Consider the following 23,008-nt stretch of genomic DNA (forward strand, 5'->3'; position numbering starts at 1 on the left):
TACCCCTATAACCATCTATTTTAACACAGCGTCTTCAACTACAGAGTAGGGCTGTAAACGCTATGAACATCCACTAAGCCCAAGGCTTAGTGGTCTCCTAGTATCGGGTTGGTTGAATAATAAAACCAAAGCCTCAAGTCAGTGAGTTGTCGTTTTGGTTTTACCCCCTGCTGGTATGGCTCATCTCGCGCTGGCCAGAGCTACGTTTGGCATAAATGGCCATGTTGAGCCATAATCGTTTTAACATGTTTGACAAGATTCCGCTCCTATAATGAGCGAATATGTCATTGACACATCTACCACTTTTTTTGCATCCCATTTCTCTGTCCGCTCGCCGTTCTCTCCCTCCATGTTCTCAACTGAACATCGATGGCGGCTCAGCAGAGATCAGTCAGCGATCGCTAGATCACTCAGTGTTCATTAATTTGCCTATTGATTTTAATCCTTGTTCCTGGCTCTGGTTTCTAATAGTATAATAGAGTCCTGTTGAACTACCACTGTTTATAATAATTATATGGCTGTGACTCCAAAATGTGCTCAATCATTGGTGCACTTTTCCCTGCTGTAATTCCATCTGTCACGAGCCATCCATGGATTTGGACTGGAACCACTAAACCACTAATTCACATGCAAACACACACACACACACACACACACACACACACACACACACACACACACACACACACACACACACACACACACACACACACACACACACACACACACACACACACACACACACACACACACACACACGCACACACACAGTTTTTGGGTCTGACAAATCTGAAAAAATGGCCAAATTCATAACGTATTGCACTCTCTCATGCACGTTGATTAATATCCATCATGCAGGCGCACACATGCTTGTAACAAAGCATGTAAACAGAGTTAAGATATGAGCTTCGTTTAGCTTTCATTCATCATATTCTGCCACATTTAGTTATCGGCAGAGTAAGTGCATGCGTCTTTCCCTGTCTCGCGTAGATTGATGTTACCAACTGTCCTTCTCCCCCTTATGTATATTTTCCCTCTCTCTCCATCTGTTTCTTTCGATTTCCCTCCTCTCTGTCCTTCTCATTAAACATGTCCTCTCTCCCCATACTCCTGTTCTTCTTCCATTCCCTTCACGCCCCTCTCCTCTCCCCTCCTCTCCTCTATCCTCAACCCCCCCCCCCCCCTCCCACCTCTCCTCCTCAACCCCCTCTACTCTCCCCTTCCCTCCTCTGTCCCCCCCCCCCCCCCTCCCACCTCCTCCCCCACCCCATCTCCTCCCATCCCTCCTGCTCCTCCCCCCCTCCTTCCTCCTCCACCAGCTCTCGTCTGCGCTGATGTTCGACGCGGTGCACGTGGTGGTGGGCGCCGTGCGCGAACTCAACCGCAGCCAGGAGATCGGCGTGAAGCCGCTGAGCTGCGCTTCGCCACAGATCTGGCAGCACGGCACCAGCCTCATGAACTACCTGCGCATGGTGAGTCGCCATGACGACCGGCGCTGCGCACATCGCCGTGCACACGCGTATACATACTCACATACTGTGGTGGTGGGCACGCGCATGCCGTCGGGGGTCTGTGTATGTGTGTGTGAACGCAGAGTTAGATACCGAATGTTAAACATTTAAATATCCACCGCACGTAAATATATTGAAATGCATGCATAGTCAAAAAGTATTTATAACACACACACACACACACACACACACACACACACACACACACACACACACACACACACACACACACACACACACACACACACACACACACACACACACACACACACACACACACACACACAAATGCAGGGAACAGAGGGGACTATGTACATTTGGTCATGCATGAGGACACTCTGTTTGGAAAAGATGCCGATCATATTTGGACCTGCATGTACGTGCACATATTCTCAGAAACACCCACATGTGTATGCACACACACGGATCCGCACGCACGCACGCACAGACGCATGCACACACACGCAGACACACATGCAAACACACACACACACACACACACACACACACACACACACACACACACACACACACACACACACACACACACACACACACACACACACACACACACACACACACACACACACACAGTAATATGGTTTGCATCCTAGAAAGGCATCCACACAACAACACAAATTGTCATATCAATGCAAATGCATGTCTATCTCGAATCCATACACACCTCAGTGAACACGCACTCTTCAGGCATCAAACAGACTGACAGGTTTGTGGATAGTCACAACAGTGGCTTTTGTTTTGTCAAGGCTTGTAACAAATCACCTATGACATGAATCACTACTCTGTTCGCAGTTTTTTTATGTTAATGTGAAACACATTAGCTATGGAACAATTTGACGTGTAAAATATTTCAAGGGGAGGAGGGGCGGGGGATATTTAAATATCCTATACTCGTTAGTTCTCTCTAGTGATTCCTACCCAACATCTGGATAAACCAATTAACTCCACCCAGAGGTGCAGCAATTTGAGCAGAATCAAACGGATGAGAGATGTTCAAACACACAGTCCAGCCCTTAGAAATCCTACTCAGACATTTTGGATATGAATATCCATTGTCATACCCCCCATGATTATGAACAAAAGACAGTCTTCCATATTGTCCCCATGTTAGCCCTCTATGACGTAAACTATATAGATCTCAGCGTCTCCCTCCACCAGACATCAGCCATCAGCTCATCTCATCCTGACCCTTCATCCCAGCTATTGTCACACTACACTGGCCAATGTCTCGTCCCGTCTCTCATCTCAGAGGTCGACCCCCCGCCACTGCATGTCATCTCTGCGTGTGGTGAGCGTCTCTGGAGGGGCCGCCCATCCTCAGCCCCTCCTGCTCTCTGTCCTTCCATCGTCTGCTCCCTGCCAGGCCCAGCATCTGCCTTAGTTCCCCATCCCCGTCCCGGGCACCTCCTTCCATGGGTTCTTCCTGTTTACAGTCTGCTTACTGTCTGGGTTCTGCCTGTTTACGGTCTGTTTACTGTCTGGGTTCTGACTGTTTACGGTGTGTTTGCTGTCTGGGTTCTGCCTGTTTACAGTCTGTTTACTGTCTGGGTTCTGCCTGTTTACGGTGTGTTTGCTGTCTGGGTTCTGCCTGTTTACGGTGTGTGTTTGCTGTCTGGGTTCTGCCTGTTTACGGTGTGTGTTTGCTGTCTGGGTTCTGACTGTTTACGGTATGTTTACTCTCTGGGTTCTGCCTGTTTACAGTGTGTGTTTGCTGTCTGGGTTCTGCCTGTTTACGGTATGTTTACTGTCTGGGTTCTGCCTGTTTACAGTCTGTTTACTGTCTGGGTTCTGCCTGTTTACAGTCTGTTTACTGTCTGGGTTCTGCCTGTTTACAGTCTGTTTACTGTCTGGGTTATGTCTGTGTACAGTCTGTTTACTGTCTGGGTTCTGCCTGTTTACAGTCTGTTTACTGTCTGGGTTCTGCCTGTTTACAGTCTGTTAACTGTCTGGGTTCTGCCTGTTTACAGTCTGTTTACTGTCTGGGTTCTGTCTGTTTACAGTCTGTTTACTGTCTGGGTTATGTCTGTGTACAGTCTGTTTACTGTCTGGGTTCTGCCTGTTTACAGTCTGTTTACTGTCTGGGTTATGTCTGTGTACAGACTTTAGGGGGTATTTCCTCTGCAGTTTTTCCTAATCCGTCTCTCCCTCCCTCCCTCTTTTTCACCCATCTCCTGACTTGTTGATTTCTAAAAAAGTTGAAACAGAAAGTTGAAACCTCATATTGACACAGCGTCTGGTTCGGTTGTGCTCTGTTTATCCCTGCATTCTCATTCCCTCCCTGTTCCTCTGCCTGTACATTGCGCTCACCCTCCTCCTACTCTCTTCATCTCTCCCTATACGCCTCGCTTTTGTTTTGTCATTCCGACTTACTGTTATCTCTCTCTCTCTCTCTCCCTCCCTCTCTCTCTCTCTCTCTCTCTCCCTCCCTCTCTCTCTCCTCTCTCTCTCTCTCTCTCTCTCTCTCTCTCTCTCTCTCTCTCTCTCTCTCTCTCTCTCTCTCTCTCTCTCTCTCTCTCTCCCTCTCTCCCTCTCTCTCTGCCTCCCCCTCTCTCTCTCTCTCTCTCTCTCTCTCTCTCTCTCTCCCTCCCTCTCTCTCTCTCTCTCTCTCTCTCTCTCTCTCTCTCTCTCTCTCTCTCTCTCTCTCTCTCTCTCTCTCTCTCTCTCTCTCTCTCTCTCTCTCCCTCTCTCTCTCCCTCCCCCTCTCTCTCTCTCTCTCTCTCTCTCTCTCTCTCTCTCTCTCTCTCTCTCTCTCTCTCTCTCTCTCTCTCTCTCTCTCTCTCTCCCTCTCTTCCTCTCTCTCTCATCCCTGTGTCTCTCGCCTAGGTGGAGTATGACGGTCTGACAGGCCGCGTGGAGTTCAACAGTAAAGGTCAAAGGACCAACTACACCCTGAGGATCCTGGAGAAGCACCGCGGGGGCCACAGAGAGGTCAGGGGTCACACGCTAGCATCCACCAGCTCCGCCCGTTGGCCTGCAGGCAAAGGGAATAAAGTCAGAGGCCACCTGTCTGATCTGAAAGCGCCCACAGAGGCATTTAACACAGAGGTCAATCTCATCACAAGTCCCCCCCCCCCCACCCCTCCGTGTCTGGGGACTTGATAGTGAGATGCTGGTTTGAACCTTTGGCTTCCACACGGCCCCCCAGAGAACACAAAGAAAACCAATTAACAAAGATATTACATTTAAACCATTGATTTAAAAACTGCCCAGAACAGCCAATTATATACAACAGTATGAAAAAATGAACGAAAGAGGATCGACTCGCAGTACACGAGAAGAAGATGAGCCCTGACATGTAACAAACTGTTAAAATGTAATTTACTCATAGCGCCTCTCTGGATTAAAATGGCTGGATTACTGACAACTGATGTCTTTAGTTATTTTGTCCTTTTTTATTTCATATAACAGCATATATTTAGTTTTGCATTATCTAACGCCTCTACAGCATTTTGTCCAAGAATCTAATATTGCATGTAAACTGGAGAGGCGAAATGATTCAAACATTTAAAGCATAGACTGAAACTCTAAAGCCCTTGATGATTTCCTTGTCCCTCTTACTAATGTGGTGATGGGGTCATCATCCATTCATGTAAACCAAACCAACACAATAACAACAACCATTCAATATTTGAATGTTGCCTTTCACGCACGTGTGATTGATTTCCCGAACCAATCAAGACGACATTCCCTGATTAGTAAGAGGCGAGCCGGAGTGGTGTCAAATATATACTGTCATAGTAGCGCACGTAGGCACACTTACCTTGAAACAAAATATTTTCACAGGGAATTAACTCCCTAATTCTTGACGGATGGCTACGCCATTGCTATGAAATTACACTTAATAAGTAGCTCTTAAATTGTACCTACACCACCTTCAATACTAGTTTATGCCAAGTTCTTTATATGGGAAAAACGATATTTTAAAGTCCTGCCTGAGGCAGAAAAACATGAGCACAAGTTAACCCCACAGTTAGAGACACATCAACTCAGCAGAGCTAGTCTCTTTGAACATCATTCACAACTTGCTCATGAGCATGTCAGCATCCATAGCGAAATCCCTCAGTCACTTGCACTGTAGTACCTGTAGGGATTCACACAGGACCAGAGAGAAAGAGAGAGAGAGAGGGCGGGAAGAGAGAGGGCAGACAAAATGTAAAAGATACACTCCACCCACGCTGGAAGAAAATTACGATTTAATGACACGAAAGTGCGCACATCGCCACAGATCTGGATCCAGGCGGTTTGTTCACGGTTCAGCGGCATGGCAAAACACCTCTTCACCGTCTGCCTTTAAGATACCTCCGTAGGGCCTAATGTCAACCTGCTGGCTTTCATGTGAACACTGAATGCCAGCAGGATAACAAGGGCCATGCCTGGATGTTAACTCTGTGGGAGGGATCGGTGCCTAATTGACTACGATTAACATTTTAACTCTGATCCGTCGGGTCACCTTTGTGAGTGCAGCTCCACTGCAGCACTGTCTGCAGACCGGGAACCACTGCCTGCTTTAAATGCCAGGCGAGGACACGATGTAGCCGGGGAGAAAAAAACTAAAACCACGGCTGTGTCTCCTCCGTCTCTGTGCTCTGACCTACTGAGGGAGGCAGGAGAGCAACCTCTTCCAGAGAGGCTGTTGTGCAAGCTACATACACACACAAAGACATGCATATACACACACACATGCACATACACACCTGCATGCATGCACAACCACACACACACACACAAATACACACATACACATACACACAAACCCACACACACAGACTCATGAGGTTCAACAGGTTTTATGGCGCCATAAAGCAGATATATCTTTGGCGGTTCCGGTGCCCTTTAAGAAATGTAAGCATAGGAAAGCACGCGTGGTAATGGAACGGTAGCTCATAAATGGCTTTCATGATACTGACGACTTGTTCTTTGCGCCCCGTTCCTTGATCTGCCTGTAAGTACATGCTTTCTTTCCAGCCCTCCATTCCAAATACTCCCACAGGTAAATGGCTCCGAGGGGCGCAATTAAATAAACGAGGACATACGGTATTCCGTGAACGAAACACAACAGCAGGGCGCCGTTCTGTTAGACATGCAAGGGCACTCTGGGTAATGGCCGAATAGATTGAACTCGCTCAGCTGCACCTGCTTAATTGCAATAGATGATGTGTGCCGGGCCGCTAGTGTAGAGCACTTACCTTAAAGATGGAGCTTCAGCGTATAGCCATCGATTGTAACCCACCCCCCACTCACCTCCATGACAGATCGGTGTGTGGTTCTCCAACAACACCTTGGCCATGAACTCCACCAGCCTGGACATCAACGTGTCGGAGACGCTGGCCAACAAGACGCTCATCGTCACCACCATACTGGTAAGGCAGAGGTGTGCCCCCCCCCCCGCCCCCCCTTTCTCTTGGCCGCCATGTTGGTCACCATGGCTGCCTTGTGCTGTGAACCGGTCATGGACCACATGTTTTTCCCTTAAGCACTTTGAACAGTGAAACTACTCGTGCGCGGATGTCTCAGTCAGGAGTTACGTCCCCTCATGGGCACCGTACTTCATACCATACACGGGATCAGAGACAGTTCTCATGAATATCATTATCTTTGTGGAATCCTCCTGACCAGCATTTCCTCACCTCTGATTTCGATGTTAAATGAAAGAGAAAATGGTTCTGATTGCCGTTAACGACACAGATTCTCTGCCATCAGCAGCCATTTTGTCTCCCTGGGAGATGCCAATTAGGTTAATTGTTATAATGCCTCAGCAAAAGCTCCTAACGATCAGCCAGCAGCACTGCAGTTGCAGTTGTGCATACATTTACCCTGCTGTTTCATATCCATTTGCCATAGCTCTAAAATAATCCTCATTAGTTACTTTTACATTAATATCTTTCTAGTTGTTAGCTTTCTATCAGAAACATTTCTAGACGCTCTTCCAAGCTTTTCCACAATGCGATCCCTCTGTGTTGAACGTGTGTTGCTTCAATTAAAGTCCTTTGTCCTCCTGTCGCTATAGTGACATTAGTCCCTCAGAAGGTAGAGTCGGTTGTCTGGCAACTAGAAGCTGGGTACTGTGGTTGCTGGTTTGATCCTCCTGGGAAAAGATATAAAGTTCCCCTTAAGCAAGAAGCTAATGTGTGAATGTCTGTGTATGTATGTATGTATGTGTGAGTGTGTGTGTGTGTGTGTGTGTGTGTGTGTGTGTGTGTGTGTGTGTGTGTGTGTGTGTGTGTGTGTGTGTATATACTGCGAATGTGAAGGAATTTACCAATAAAGGGCTGTGAGAGCTTGTAGTTTGCAGCAAAGTGCTTTGTGAACACAGTGCATTCATCTCCTGCCTCCCTCTGTGTCTGTGGCTGCAGGAGAACCCGTACGTGATGCGCAAGGGCCACGACCAGTACGAGGGCTTCTGCGTGGACATGCTCCGGGAGCTGGCCGACATCCTGAAGTTCTCCTTCAGGATCAAGCTGGTGGACGACGGGCTGTACGGGGCCCCCGAGCCCAACGGCTCCTGGACCGGGATGGTGGGGGAGCTGATTAACCGAGTGAGGACACACACATGCACACACACGCAGTCACACTTACAGTCACATGGGCACACACTAACACACACACATACAGTCACAGACAGTCAGAGACGCAGACACACACACCCTGATGCAGACATACATTCACAGACACACACACACACACACACACACACACACACACACACACACACACACACACACACACACACATAAACACACACACATAATCGCTCGCTCGCGCGCACACACACACACACACACACACACACACACACACACACACACACACACACACACACACACACACATGCATGCACAAATGCGCCAACACGCGCACGCACACACACACACACACACACACACACACACACACACACACACACACACACACACACACACACACACACACACACACACACACACACACACACACACACACACACAGAACCGCGCACACACGTCTGCGCACAAACACTCGTGCCCACGCACAGAACCGCACAACACATACTGTAGACATAGCCGCAAACCTTAGCTTGGCTTCAAATTCCCACATCTCAAATGGCCCTCAGAAGGGAATACAAGTCGTATCTGGGACAACGCCCGAGCTGGATTCATTTCCTCGAATCTAACATTAAAACTTTCCTCACGAAAATCCATCTTGCCCCCCCGCCCCCAATCAGATTTTTCTAGGCCCCGCCCCCAGCCGGCCCACGACACGAATAGCCTGCTAGCAGAAGAGCTAATGAGACCCCCTTCCTGCTTAATTACCATCCGGCACACTTCAATTAACAGGCGTTGGGGCCCGTGTGAGGTCTGTGGCATGGAGGCCCCCTCCTCCTCTCTCCCCTTGCTCCCCTTCCGCTCGGTACTGCCTCCCTCCCCCGGTGGCCTCCCCATGGCCTGATCACTCAGCCCTCATTAGCAGCCCATGTTCATCAATTATCTGCTAATGGAGGAGAGGGAGTGGGGCCAGGGAGACCCAGGACCCACTGGGTTTTATAAAGGTGTGCATGCTGGAGCGACACTAGCACTTTGGTGCAAATAACAGTGTTAAATAGGCTGAAAAATGTCAGTGGTTGAGTGAGTGTGTGTGTGTGTGTGTGAGAGTCGGAGTGGTGGTGTGTTTGTGTGTCTATGTGCGTGTGTGTGTGTATGTGTGTGTGTGTTTGTGTATATGGTTATATGTGTTGGGTTGCAGCTGTGTGGCTGAATGTACACTTGAGCCTGTGGTCAATACTGCCCATCTGTATGTGTGTGAGTGTGTGTATGTGTGTGTGTTACTGTGCATGGTTGTGCTTCTCTTTTTCACACACGTGTGTGTGTGTGTGTGTGTGTGTGTGTGTATGTGTGTGTGTGTGTGTGTGTGTGTGGGGGTGTGTGTGTGTGTGTATCTATGTGTGATTGTGCAGTTATGGATGTATTGTCCAACCCATTATTCTTCTGGGTTAATGTGAGTTTGGCTGTCGACATTTTATGGAAATCTCTGAAGAGATTTCTTCCAGTTTGTTGTCGCTTGTTGTTCCTTTACCGGTGCTCTCCTTTACAAATGGAACAGCACGGAGTGTGGATTTGTCCTTGACTAGCCCAACAAACATCCCAGTACTGTAATCGCTTGTATAACAGCCTCCCCGACACGGCCGCTTCGAGTGGCGTTCCATGGTCTAATTTTATCTTGCTCTCCAGTTCCACTTCTTTCTGCGGTCGGTGTTTCTGTGTTACTCACTCGTTCCTGTAATGTTTGCTCGCTCTCTATCTCTCCATCTCACTCCCCCTTCCACCCTGCAGAAAGCGGACCTGGCGGTGGCTAGCTTCACCATCACCTCGGAAAGAGAGAAGGTCATCGACTTCTCCAAGCCCTTCATGACCTTGGGAATCAGCATCCTGTACAGAGTTCATCTGGTGAGCAAGGGGTCAGAGGTCATCGGGCTGGCAGAACCAGAACCCGGGGTCTCAGATTGGTTGCAGAGGCTGCAGTTTGTGTATAAGGACCATAGTGCCCCCTAATCTAGATAGAATGCATCTCAGCTGGTGCTATACATATACATTATATACTGGTCGCCTCATAGGTATATGGGCTTGCAAGAGATTGATGACTTATAAGAAGTACATATTTAGAGTATACCTATTAGAAAAAAAGTAAGGTAAAGATCCCTTATATTAGATGACTTCAAAATAATATGTACTACTACTAATACTACTGCTAAATAGTTCACTGGGGCATTGTGATTTTACAGATATGTTGATGGGGAAGTTGAGGTTGCAAGAATTTCCGAACCCAAAAAATGAGGTAACGGGCCAAAGTAATCGGTCGCTTGGGTACCACTGAGCTAGAGTGACAGTTACATGTAAGCAGGATACGGTCACCACTAGATATCTCAATATTGCTCTGACTGTATTTGGCTGTGAGTGATAAGGTAAAAGCCTCCCAATGCGTCCCTGCTGAAGCCCTGTGGACGATATTCACCTTCCTCCATGGTGGGGCTGTGGGGACTAGATAAGGGTGGCAGCTTTACATTGCTAATGAGGTGTTGGGCCACCAGCCAAGAGCACTGTGGAGAGAATCATTGTGACACCGGGCATTTATGGATCACTGCATTAGCTTATCGAAGCATGGCTGTCCTGCTGCCGGTCGAGTGTGGTCACTAACACTGCCCCCCTGTGGCGATGAAACGCGGTGCATTCATTCATCGCTTAGACGTTAAAAGTCATTTTTCCCACCTATCTACAGGCCTGTCTCTATATCTGGCTCCCTGTGGTCGATCTATCTTTGACTGGCACCCTCTCTGCCTCTGTCTGCATCAATCTTTCCATATATCTTTTTCATCTTGTTGAAGGGGCAGCGTAATGTAGGGATTCACTGTTTGACTTACCCGCAGTCTACCAAAGGCATCCTTTAAATAAATAAATATGTGTAAGTTGCTTTGAATAAAAGTGTCTGATATATGACTAAATATTGCTAAATATATGCAGAAATATAGTTTCAACTCTTTCACCTACCTTTCAAGCCATTAATCCCCCAACCCCTTTCTCTCTCTCTCTCTCTCTCTCTCTCTCTCTCTCTCTCTCTCTCTCTCTCTCTCTCTCTCTCTCTCTCTCTCTCTCTCTCTCTCTCTCTCTCTCTCCCCCCCCCCCCCCCCACCCCCTCCCTCTGTTTGTGAACCAGGGGAGGAAGCCAGGCTACTTCTCCTTCCTGGACCCCTTCTCTCCAGCTGTGTGGCTCTTCATGCTACTGGCCTACCTGGCCGTCAGCTGCATCCTCTTCCTGGCTGCAAGGTCAGAGGTCATCCACCCTCCCTCCTCCCTCCTCCAATGTCTACCCCACCCACCCTCCCTCCTCCACTGTCCTCCACCCTGGTCCCTCCCTCCCTCCCTCCCTCCCTCCCTCCCTCCCTCCCTCTCAGTCTCCGGGCCTCCACAGACTGTCCCACTCAGATGGTGGATTCTCCTTATTCTTTCATGCCTCGCCCCCCCCCCCCCCCCCCCCCCCTCATAAATCATAAGGCGACGGTGGAGCTGCGGGAGATATAATATCACACGCTCACTGCGATGATAAAGGCTGATGTGATATTTATGATATTCCTTATATTACATACCACTATTATATTGCACTGCGGCGTGCTCCCATATCATATTAGATCCCTGCTTTATATTTCACCTCATCTCCACGTTTATAGAATTTCGATTGAATAGTTTTATCTAAATCATATATTACATATATTATATTACATTGCATTGCATTATCTTATATTATAATGCATGTCATTATATATATATCATATCACTATGGCATATGATGTCCCTATAGGTGACAGAGGGGCGTACATGTCCCTGGTGTCTGACCCCTACACATGGTGTGTCCTCTCTGCCCAGGCTGAGCCCCTACGAGTGGTACAACCCCCACCCGTGTCTCCGGGAGCGCAAGGACCTGCTGGAGAACCAGTACACCCTTGGGAACAGCTTGTGGTTCCCCATCGGAGGCTTCATGCAGCAGGGCTCCGAGATCATGCCGAGGGCCCTGTCTACCCGATGTGTCAGCGGGGTGTGGTGAGTCGGAGCTGCTGCTGCTGCTGATGGCTCTGGGTGTTTGTGCATGTGTGTGTGCGTGTGTTTGTTTGTGTTTTTATGTGTGTGTGTTTGTGTGAGTGGGTGTGTGTGTGTTCGTGTATGTGTGTGTGTGTGTGTGTGAGTGTGTTTGTTTGTGTGGGTTTGCATACATGCATGTGTGTGTTTGTTTGTGTTTGCGTGTGCGTGTCTTTACTAAGCACGATGATGCCAGGCTGCTTGTATGGGGTTTATTTAATGTTTTTTATTTTTTTATTGTTGATATTAATAATTCAAAAGCCATGTCCACCGGCTTAGTCAGATAGCATTTCTCAATTAATTTTCAGGTCTATTTAATTTATATTCTCTCTTTATTTATTATTTGTTTGTAATTTTTAAATAGTTTGTATTTAATGCTAGTTGGTCCTGAATGTCTTATTGAAGCCTATTGAAGATCATTCTCTCGAGAGTAAGCCTAATAAACTCTGTAGCTATGGGGGGGTAGGAGGAATAATCATCCCCCTATCGTAGATCATTGCAGAGCGTGCTTCCACAATAAAAGCCTGCGTGACCCAAGCCCCCCTGTTCTGTCATGACCCCTGTGCTCTGCCCTGCAGGTGGGCCTTCACCCTGATCATCATCTCCTCCTACACCGCCAACCTGGCCGCCTTCCTGACCGTCCAGAGGATGGAGGTGCCCATCGGCTCGCCGGACGACCTGGCCGACCAGACCAACATCGAGTACGGCACCATCCACGGAGGGAGCACCATGACCTTCTTCATGGTACACTGTGTGTGTGTTTGTGGGTGTTGGTTTGTCAATGTGTGTGTGTGTGTTTGTATTTTATTTGTAAAAATGTGTGTGTGTATGTGTTTTTCTTTGTAAATAGTGTGCTTAAATGTGCGTGTTTGTGAAGTGTGTATGTGTGTATGTGTGTATTTGTGTGTGCGTGTGCATGCATGCGTGTGCGGTTGTGCTCGTGTGTGTGTAAACAAATGTTTGTGAGTGTGTCTTCAACACTATGCCGGAGGTGTCATGTTATCCTCATATCTCCTCTTTGTCTCTGAGCTCCTATCCGGTCTGCTTTATGGCTGTTTATGTTTGTGTTAAGTGGCTGACTGCTTGTGTTTACTTATACCACAGCTCCAGGCATCTGGGTTGGCATCTGGGTTTGTTTGGGTGTGTCTGAATGTGTGTTTGTATGCATACACAAAATCACACACACACAAAGTGTGTGTTTGTTGGCTGCAGTGAGCATGTTGTGTGAAATTATTGATTTGGTTTTGCGTGTGTGTACAAAGGGGGAAGACAGCAAGCTGGCCAATACATCTGCGTGTATGTGTTTGCCTGTGTTTGCCTGTGTTTTTGTGTGTGTTTTTGTGTGTGTGTGTGTGTGTGTGTGTGTGTGTGGTGGTAACCCGGCACGGTGAGCGAACCACCGCCTCGCGAAACAGGACACAACTTTGTTGGGCAAAAGCCAAAAAGGCATGTTAAATCCAAAATCAACAAAGTCTAATACGGAAAATAATACAACAATGGAAAAAACCTGGGAGGAATCGACAGTCCTATCCCCCGTGGGTTGAATCCCGTCTCCCACGAGGACCGGTCTCTCCGTACAGGAGCTCCAGGGTTGGGAGAGCCCCGAATGAGTGGAGAAGTAGGCTATTTAAGACCTGCTTCTCTACCTGTTCCTCAGGTGCTCTGCATCTCCTTAATTGGCCCGGGCCGGGTTGCCACTGTGTGTGTGTGTGTGTGTGTGTGTGTGTGTGTGTGTGTGTGTGTGTGTGTGTGTGTGTGTGTGTGTGTGTGTGTGTGTGTGTGTGTGTGTGTGCGCCTGCCTGCCTGCCTGCCTGCCTGCCTGCCTGCCTGCCTGTTTATTTCTTAAATAGATTGCAGATTGCACCACGAGAAGGATACAAGAGGATACGACAACATCTGAGCTCATTGTTGTGGCTCATAAAAACAAACATCTGATTTCACACTTTATAACATTTCACCATATCTAGTACACACACACACACACACGCACACACACACACACACACACACACACACACACACACACACACACACACACACACACACACACAGAACCACACACAGAAACACACGCACACACACACTCACACGGTCACACAGTCACACACACACACACACACACACACACAAACACAAACCCACACGTATGCGCACACAAAGATCAACACACCCAGTGATTTCATCACAGAGAATAGCCGGTATCCGCCCCACTTCCCCTCCCTCAAACCCCACTCTTTTATTCTGATTTTCTCTTCGGACAGAATTGTAGCCGACACAAAATGTAATTGTACGTTTATTCCCCTCATGCGTTTTCGGAGCGCGTCCAATCTCTCACCGCACACTGGACCACCTGCTGTGTTCAGATTGGTTTGGATTTGCTTGCCTGTCTTTGTAAACCGAGGCGTAACGGTTACATTATGAGGAGGTCATTTCCTTCGTCTGCCTTCTTTGTCCTCCTCTTACCTCACATTCTTTTTTTTTACCTGTGTGTGCTTTTGATCCAATATCTTTCTCTATATTCCTCTGTATTCTGTTCTCCGCTGCCACATGCTATCAGTGCACTTATCTCAGGCTGGGCTTTCTCTCCCGGCTTTGTGACTCCTAATCTCTCACTGTTGACCCCCGGTTCATCCTTCATCCAAGTCAATACTTGCATTTAACATGCTTGCTTGCACCCACCAACGCACACACACACACACACACACACACACACACACACACACACACACACACACACACACACACACACACACACACACACACACACACACACACACACACACACACACACACACACACACACACACAAAACAAGCGCATACACAAAAACAAGCGCGCACACACGGACACCCACTTTTTGTGTTTGACTGCTGCTGCCTGCCTTTGTCAGGGCCCAAATTTTCAATCCCAATATTTTTTTCCCTGGATGAATATAGGTTGAATAATAAAAACACACATATGGAAGTGCACCTCTCCCCCCCCCCCCCCCCCCCCACACACACACACAGACACACCCACAGGATAGGCTACAGTTGATGTGTTTGCACAAGGGAGAACCTGACTGATATCTTTCCCTTCCCAGAATTCCCGGTACCAGACGTACCAGCGGATGTGGAACTACATGCACTCCAAGCAGCCCAGCGTGTTCGTGAAGAGCACGGAGGAGGGCATCGCCCGCGTGGTCAACTCCAAGTACGCCTTCCTGATGGAGAGCACCATGAACGAGTACCAGCGCGGACGCAACTGCAACCTCACCCAGATAGGAGGCCTGCTGGACACCAAGGGCTACGGCATCGGCATGCCGCTCGGTGAGGCTGCCGGGCAGAGGGGGCACGCAGGGGGTGGGGGGGTCGGGGTGGCGGGGTGGCGGTGTGGGTGGGGGTGGGGGGAGAGTTATGGAGGAGTTGGGTGGAAGCTGGTAACAAGATGGGATTACACTAGTGCTGTCAGTTAAACACGTTATTAACGGTTTAACGCAAACCAATTTTAAAAGCGTTAATCGTTTTTATCGCGCGATTAACGCATTTATTTTAATCGCGCGATAACAAAACAGGTTATCAATAAAAAACATTTGCACAAGGCTGGATGCACTTCTCCATGTTGATAAGAGCATTAAAATGAGAAAAAATAATGGGACAAATAAATCAAGGGATATTTAGCATAGACAATTTTTTAGTCGTGAGTTACCAATGACATTTAATGCGTTTAATCGCGATTAAATATTTAAATCGCTTGACAGCACTAGATTATACCCTAAGAAGAGGGTAACAAGGTGGGGATGGATTCAACTATTTGCCTACTAGTTTTAGTAAGAGTGGTCATAGTAATAGTAGTAGTGGCGGTGGTGGCGGTGTTGCTGGGGGTGGTGGTCGTGGTAGTAGTAGTAGTAGTGGTGGTGGTGGTGGTAGTAGTAGCAGTAGTATGTTGCTCATTTAGAATAGCCAGGCTGAAGTTTATTTTAAGTTGTCAGTTTAGCTAGGTAAGGATAGTTATGTTACTGAGCAAGAAAGATAAGGTGAATGGACAGATAGATGCAGAGGTAGAACGACGCTCTGACACAAGCAGCTAACTTATAACGGTGGTCGGTTGTTTTGTTAAAGCCTTGTTTTTCAACTGTTTTCTGTCTTCTTAGCCTATGTTCTGTGCTTAACAATCGCTGGCCAGCGGCTTGGTATTGAGCGGACTCGGCTTGTAATCTCACACTTTATCTTCCCCCATAATCCTCTCTGCTCATCCTCAACCTGTGAGGATGAGCCTCCTCATACAATCCTTTATTCTGCCAGAGCTCTTGGCTGCACTCCTCATTTCTCATCTTGTCTCAAATACCTCCTTTGACCTCAACACCTCCCATCTTCTCTCTGCCCCTCACTCCTTTCTTCCTCTGTTCGTTCCTTTGCTTCTTCCTTTCTTCTTTCCCTCTTTCATTCCTTTCATCCGTCCTGTCTTCCCTGTTTGATGTTCTTCTCTTGTTGCTCATGTGTTCCTCTTTTTGTGTCCCTGTGCGGGTGTGCGCGTTTTTGTGTGTGTGTCTGTCTATGCGTGTGCGCGTGCGTGCGTGTTTGTGTCTGCGTGTGCATTTGTACTTTGTGTGTGTGTGTGTGTGTGTGTGTGTGTGTGTGTGTGTGTGTGTGTGTGTGTGTGTGTGTGTGTGCGCGCGTGCGTGTGTCACGCGCGAGGCAGGCTCTCCGTTCAGAGAGGAGATCACGATGGGCATCCTGCAGATGCAGGAGAACAACCGCCTGGAGATCCTGAAGAGGAGGTGGTGGGAGGGCGGCCAATGTCCCAGGGAGGAGGACCACCGCGCAAAAGGTCAGTCCCTCCTCTCCCCCGTCCCCCTCTCCCACCCCTCTCTAATTCCTCCTCTCCCTGTGGGCAGCTCCCTCTCCCCTAACAGTCTGGCTAATGGCTAATGCCTAACCTAATGTCCTTGTGAAGAGTGCTTAGCTCACTCTACTGTTCTGAATGTCTGCTGTTTGTCCCAGGTGGCCCTTGATGGGGAATTTATTGGACAGCAAGGGTGCATGGGAACACACTCGTGCACTCTCTCGTGAATGCGCGCGCGTGTGTGTGTGTGGGTGCTCACGTGTGCGTGTGTGTGTTGTACATGCACGTGTTTCCCCGCGTTTGTTTGTGCTTGCTCGTGCAGTCGTGTATGAATAAATGGCAATAGCCGTATCTATGTCCCCGTGAGCCAGCTTATGTATGTAAGGGTTCAGATAAAATGGGCTAATCTTAATTGAAGTGAAATAAGAACCTTTAGCTATTTTGATAATTAAGTTTTTAGCTATTTCAAACCAATGTGATTGCAAGAGGAACAGCGAAATTAGGACTACATTATAAAATGCCCAAACATTATTTATTCCAAGCCGCTCCTCCGTTCCACACTATTCCCGCTGAAACTAATTCACGCAGTCAAGTCAAGGTTGAGTTTTTGGCAACTAGTACATTTTATTCTCCAAAATGTATGAGAAAAACTTTTCATATATTCAGCAGACTGTGTGTGTGTGTATGTGTGGGTTTGTGTGTGTTGGTTTGTGTCAATAACTGAATGCAATGCGATATAAATGCGTATAACTTTATTTAGTTTTAGTATTTTAGTACTTTCATAGTACTTCACTAATACTATTGAGTCATTTAGCAGACGCAGTTATGCCAAACAGTGAACAGAGATACTTGTCTTTAAAGAGTACACTCTGCTCTCTCCCCCTCACTCCCCCTCTTCCCCCCTCTCTCCCACTCTCTCTCCCCTCGCTCCTTCTCTCTCTACCCTCTCTCTCCCTCCCTCCACCACTCTCCCCCTCTATCTCCTCCCTCCCCCTCTCTCTCCCCTTTCTTCCCCTGTCTCCCCTCTCTCCCCCTATCTCCCCCTCTCTCCCCTCTCCCCCCTCCCTCCCCCTCTCTCTCCCCTCTCCCCCTCCCCCAGGCCTGGGCATGGAGAACATTGGCGGTATCTTTGTGGTTCTCATCTGCGGGCTGATCATCGCCGTGTTCGTGGCCATCATGGAGTTCGTGTGGTCCACGCGGCGGTCGGCCGAGACCGACGAGGTACGCCCCCACACCTGCCCTCGCCGAACCCCCAGACACACCCCAGTAGGTCACCATGGCAACCCGCCAACCCTTCCGCTTGTTTAATGGTGCGCTTGCGTATCTTCCGTTAGGTGTGTAATATATCTGTGTGTGTGTGTGATTTTGAGAGAATTCAATTTACGAACATTAACCATCTGTGTGTTTTTCGTTATCCTGTATGTTTTGTGTGTGTTGTTGTTTTGTGTATGTGTGCGGGTGCGGGCTATGCTATTGGGGGTTCCATGTGCAATGTTATGTGCACGTGCCGTGAAAACAATTATGTTTCTGCAAAGTTGTGCTGTTATACGGTTAGTGGCCAGTACGAGCCTCTCTGTAAATGATGAACACATAATAAAGTGACATTGCAGGGCATGCCGTGCCTGAACACGTAACACTTTTGCGCCGTTAGTGTCGTTCGCTTGACAGAATGGCAATAGGTGTGATCATGAGATAAACTTGTTACATGGAGAAGCAATATTGAGACTTTGGCAATATTTGCTGACAATAAAAGGCATATAGCGTGACTTGTTTTCCCCTGGCATTAAATGTCATGATGTATCTTCCTTTACATGCCTCACCTGTACGCTGGTATCCCCCGTTTCCATTCCTGGATTGTGTCTCACCCATCGTACTGTGCGTCTCCCTCTCTCTCTCTTTTTCTTCCTTTGCTTCTCTCTCTCTTTCTCTCTCAAACTCACACACCTCCTGTCATTGGGCCATCAGTGTCTGTCTTCTGATAATGAGTACTGTTTCTGTTTATGTAAGCACATTATTTTCATTTTATTTTTCATTTTGATGAAATGTGGTTTTATGTGTGTGTGTGTGTGTGTGTGTGTTGTGGATGGATTATTGCACATTTCAGTGGCCTGTTTGGGTGGTTGGAAGAAACATGCTGGCATAGATTTGTGTTTATATCTGTGTGTCTGTGTATGTGTTTTCAGGCCCGCCTCTCTGTTCATCGTGCAGTCATTATGGGCCGCCCATTTATTAAACATTTAGATGTTTTGTGTTCGGATTGTAATAACTCTCTACTCTTGGAATATCCTCTCATCTCTGCCCATCCTACCATGCTCCCCCATTACCCTGTGGTTTCTCCCTTCATCTGTTCCCCTACTCCTACCACTCCCACATTATTGTAACATCTTTGCCCCATGTGTCTGTGTGTGACTTTTTTGTCTTTACCTCCACCTACCTCGTGTTTTTTTCTTGCTTTTCTCCATCCCCTTCCCCCTGCTCTTACCTCTTCCTTTCTGCCCCCCTCATTTTACTTTCATCCTGCCATCTGCCTACTTTGCGTCCTCGGCCCCTCCCCCCTTTCCTACCCTCGTCTCCGCCCTCTCTTCTCCTCTCTCCCCCTCCTTCCTTCCTCTTTTCCGTCGCTCCTCCCCCTCTTCCAGGTGTCTGTCTGTCAGGAGATGCTCACCGAGTTTCGAAACGCCGTCTCCTGTAAGAAGAGTTCCCGCTCCCGCCGCCGCCGGCCCGCCTCTAGCTCCTCCGCCCTGCGCCACCCCGGCCGCGTCACCCTGGGGGCCCCCCGGCCCCTGCGCCTTGTCCGCGAGATGCGCCTCAGCAACGGCAAGCTGTACAGCGGCGCCGGGACCCTGACGGGCGGAGCCGGGCCCTTGGTTGGCGGAGCCGGGGAAGGCGGAGGCGGAGCAGCGGAAGGGTCCGCGGCCGCAGACCTGGGCCCGGGGCCCCAGCGCATCCTGGAGTTCCCTCTGGGGGCCAGCACCACCCCGCCTCCCCCGGCCCCCGCCACCGTGACGGCGCTGGCCCCGCGCGGCTGCAGCCACGTGCGGATCTGCCAGGAGTGCCGCCGGATCCAGAACCTCCGCGGCGACACCGGCCTGGGGCCGTCCGCCTCCACACGCATCCCGCCCTCCTCGGCGCCCCTCCCCCGGCTACCGCCGCCCCCGCCCCCGTCCTCCTCCAACACAGACAGCGAGGGCGGGGGGGGGGCCCAGCCCGAGGCGGCCGCAGACCCCCGGGCCCCTCCCACCTCCGCCGAGCAGCAAGGCCACAGACTTCTTGGCCGAGCAGGACTGAGCCCGGGGATGATGGAGGTCACGGAGCAGCGCTGGGGGTCAAAAGGAAAAGGGCTCTCTCGGAAGACATGGCTCTCCCTCTCCACCCGCCAGCAACGTCAGGTCACAGAGAAGGTGGAGAGAAGGGGCCATGAAGACTCAGAAACAAAGGGGAACCTGAAGGAGGTCAGCCCATGGAAAGTGAGGGGAGCATCAGACGGAGTAAGAGACCTGTAGACTCCCAGGCGTACACTAAACAGTATGGCCATGAACGGCCAGCGCTTTCCTGCCTGGCGGTCGAGTTGTGCTCTTGAAGATGGCTCCCTCTTCACCTGCCTGCTGTCTACACACACAAACACAAACGATATTCAAACAGGGACAGCAGTGTGATGGATCAGCGAGCGGCAGCACATCATCATCACTGTGTCCGAGCTACTGTTCACCCTTGGCTCTCCTTTCCCTCCGTCTCGGTGTACTTCTCAGAGGTCAGGAGCTTGGTTTGGATCCACAAAAAAAGACCTTTGTTTGCCTCTACACTGGCTGGAGAGGAGTCGGCCTTAGAGGACAGACTTTATCTGTATGTGATCTTATCAAAGCGTGACTTTCAGACAGACAATATTTCCTGTTGTTTTTTCTTTCTTTCTTGGATGTCTTTCTTTGTTTGTTACCATTATTCCAAGTGGAAATTAGAGAAAAAAAAAATAAAATACTATTTGTGACACATTTGTGGTGGATTAGAACATAATGTGACCATACCATGCCTACCCTAAACGTTTTGTGTTCCTCCCCCTGCGTCCCACACGGACGCCTCTCAAGTTGCTTAGAGAGTGAGGTTGATGAAATAATTTCTCGTCCGGTCTGCATTTGTAGTGAGTGAATGGGATGCGTTCATGTTGAACTGTGTATGTTAATTCTAAGTCGGTCAGTAATTAACCAAAGGGAGGGCAGCTGTGTATCCCAGGATCGCATCGTTTTATCAATGTGTGATAATCCAACAGTGACAGACAACAAAAGGGTACGAGAGGCTCTGAAATGTACAATTTGTGTTTCTAATGAAATGGCGCAACTCTTGCTGTGGTTCCTTTTCTTTTCTTAATGTTTGTACCCCTGATTACACAGAATGAAAGGAGACAGGGTATTGGAATCAGAGAATGTAGAGAGAGTGTGAGAGAGAGAGAGAGAGAGAGAGGGAGAGAGAGAGAGAGAGAGAGAGAGAGAGAGAGAGAGAGAGAGAGAGAGAGAGAGAGAGAGAGAGGGAGAGAGAGAGAGAGAGAGAGAGAGAGAGAGAGAGAGAGAGAGAGAGAGAGAGAGAGAGAGAGAGAGAGAGAGAGAGAGAGAGAGAGAGAGAGGGAGAGGGAGAGGGAGAGGGAGAGGGAGAGAGAGAGGGGGAGGGAGAGAGAGAGACGGGGAAAGAGAGAGAGAGAGAGAGAGAGAGAGAGAGAGGGAGAGGGAGAGGGAGAGGGGGAGGGAGAGAGAGAGACGGGGAAAGAGAGAGAGAGAGAGAGAGAGAGAGAGAGAGAGAGAGAGAGAGAGAGAGAGAGAGAGAGAGAGACGGGGAGAGAGAGACGGGGAGAGAGATAGAGACGGGGAGAGAGGATAGAGGAACAAATCTTCTGGCGGATGTAACGGGATGCCACGGTAACTGAATTATAAATCCCTCATTGAACTACTTCCATTACCAGATCTATCCTGATCTGGTGGTTCTGGGCATCTTCTAGAGATGTTTCCACTTCCAGTGGGGAAATTCTGCAGCTTTCTGCTGCTCTGTTTTTCAAAGCGACAGAGTTGGCGGAGCGTGCCAGAGGCTCTGCTGCCAGAGTCACAGCCCCGACAACACAGCCCCGTCAATAGTTTGCCATAGATCCGCGGCGCCCAGTGACCCCCTTAAGCGACAGCAACACACTCATTCAGGATTGAGCTGGAACTTATAGGCAAACACAATAAACACAATTGGCAGAAGGAATCGATTGTCAGGTGGGTTTTTTTTGCGCTCCTGCTTTTTCCCCTCTGTTCAGCCCGAGAAATGGAACCCAGACTGCTTTGTTTCTGTTTTGCTCATGTGTTTGAGACCGTTTGACGCATGAAGTGCCGGTCTGGGTTGCTAGCGTAATACCTTTGGGGATGGTGGTTGTCGTGAATCAAATCATCCGAGTGGGAGATCGTCCGCTTTCTACATCGAAAACTATAGAGGGCACATGCAGGACCTAGAACGCTATGTGATACCGTAATTGTTTTGTGGTGTCGATGCTGTTGTCCACCGGGTAACACTATTACAAATCACTACGATTATAATGGCAAATAAGGCCCGGCAAAGAATAATGTTTTTTCCTTGTTAACCATGACACTGTCGAGTCAGTCTGTCGTAACGTTGGCGGACAAACAGTAAATCTTCACGGGTTAGCCTATTGTACTTGCAGGGAAGGTATGGTGGGGAGTGTATTGCAATTTAAATGTGTGTAATCGCCTTGTAAACAAGGCACAACACTAGAGGGTTGTACACGACACCAGCCCTTTTACTGATCGCTCAATGCTGAACCATTCTAGGTTCATCCCCCTCCTCTCCGTCGTCTGATGTTTGATTGTTTTGTTTTGTAAAAAATGACTGCAAACTCATGGACATTAGCCATCCAACATGCACATGACAGAAGTGAATGTGAACACACACACACACACACACACACACACCTCAACAAACTATGAGAAACACTGTCTCTCACACACACACACACACCACAACACACACAAACACACACACACACACACACAGTATATGATACATGTTTCT

The 23,008-nt window shown here is 48.8% G+C and overlaps 1 protein-coding gene across 3 annotated transcripts in view; it reads left to right on the forward strand.

Moving 5' to 3' along the window:
• The window catches only part of grik5 (glutamate receptor, ionotropic, kainate 5), a 58,208-nt gene extending 36,753 nt beyond the window's left edge, over positions 1-21,455 (forward strand). The window contains exons 9-21 of one of the 3 annotated variants that reach the window (XM_030371114.1): positions 1,320-1,472; positions 4,356-4,460; positions 6,785-6,892; positions 7,886-8,068; positions 9,839-9,952; positions 11,217-11,326; positions 11,924-12,097; positions 12,712-12,877; positions 15,216-15,441; positions 16,814-16,942; positions 18,057-18,178; positions 18,923-18,959; positions 19,597-19,789. In XM_030371114.1, the coding sequence (XP_030226974.1) occupies positions 1,320-1,472; positions 4,356-4,460; positions 6,785-6,892; positions 7,886-8,068; positions 9,839-9,952; positions 11,217-11,326; positions 11,924-12,097; positions 12,712-12,877; positions 15,216-15,441; positions 16,814-16,942; positions 18,057-18,178; positions 18,923-18,959; positions 19,597-19,649 (1,680 nt within the window). In that variant the 3' untranslated portion in view covers positions 19,650-19,789. Of the gene's footprint in view, positions 1-1,319; positions 1,473-4,355; positions 4,461-6,784; positions 6,893-7,885; positions 8,069-9,838; positions 9,953-11,216; positions 11,327-11,923; positions 12,098-12,711; positions 12,878-15,215; positions 15,442-16,813; positions 16,943-18,056; positions 18,224-18,922; positions 18,960-19,596 lie in introns of all 3 variants that reach the window. The other 2 variants (XM_030371112.1, XM_030371113.1) reach the window with 2 other exon arrangements.
• Positions 21,456-23,008: the final 1,553 nt, after the last annotated feature.

Source organism: Gadus morhua, chromosome 11 (genome assembly GCF_902167405.1).
Source record: "Gadus morhua chromosome 11, gadMor3.0, whole genome shotgun sequence".
Lineage (NCBI taxonomy): Eukaryota > Metazoa > Chordata > Actinopteri > Gadiformes > Gadidae > Gadus > Gadus morhua.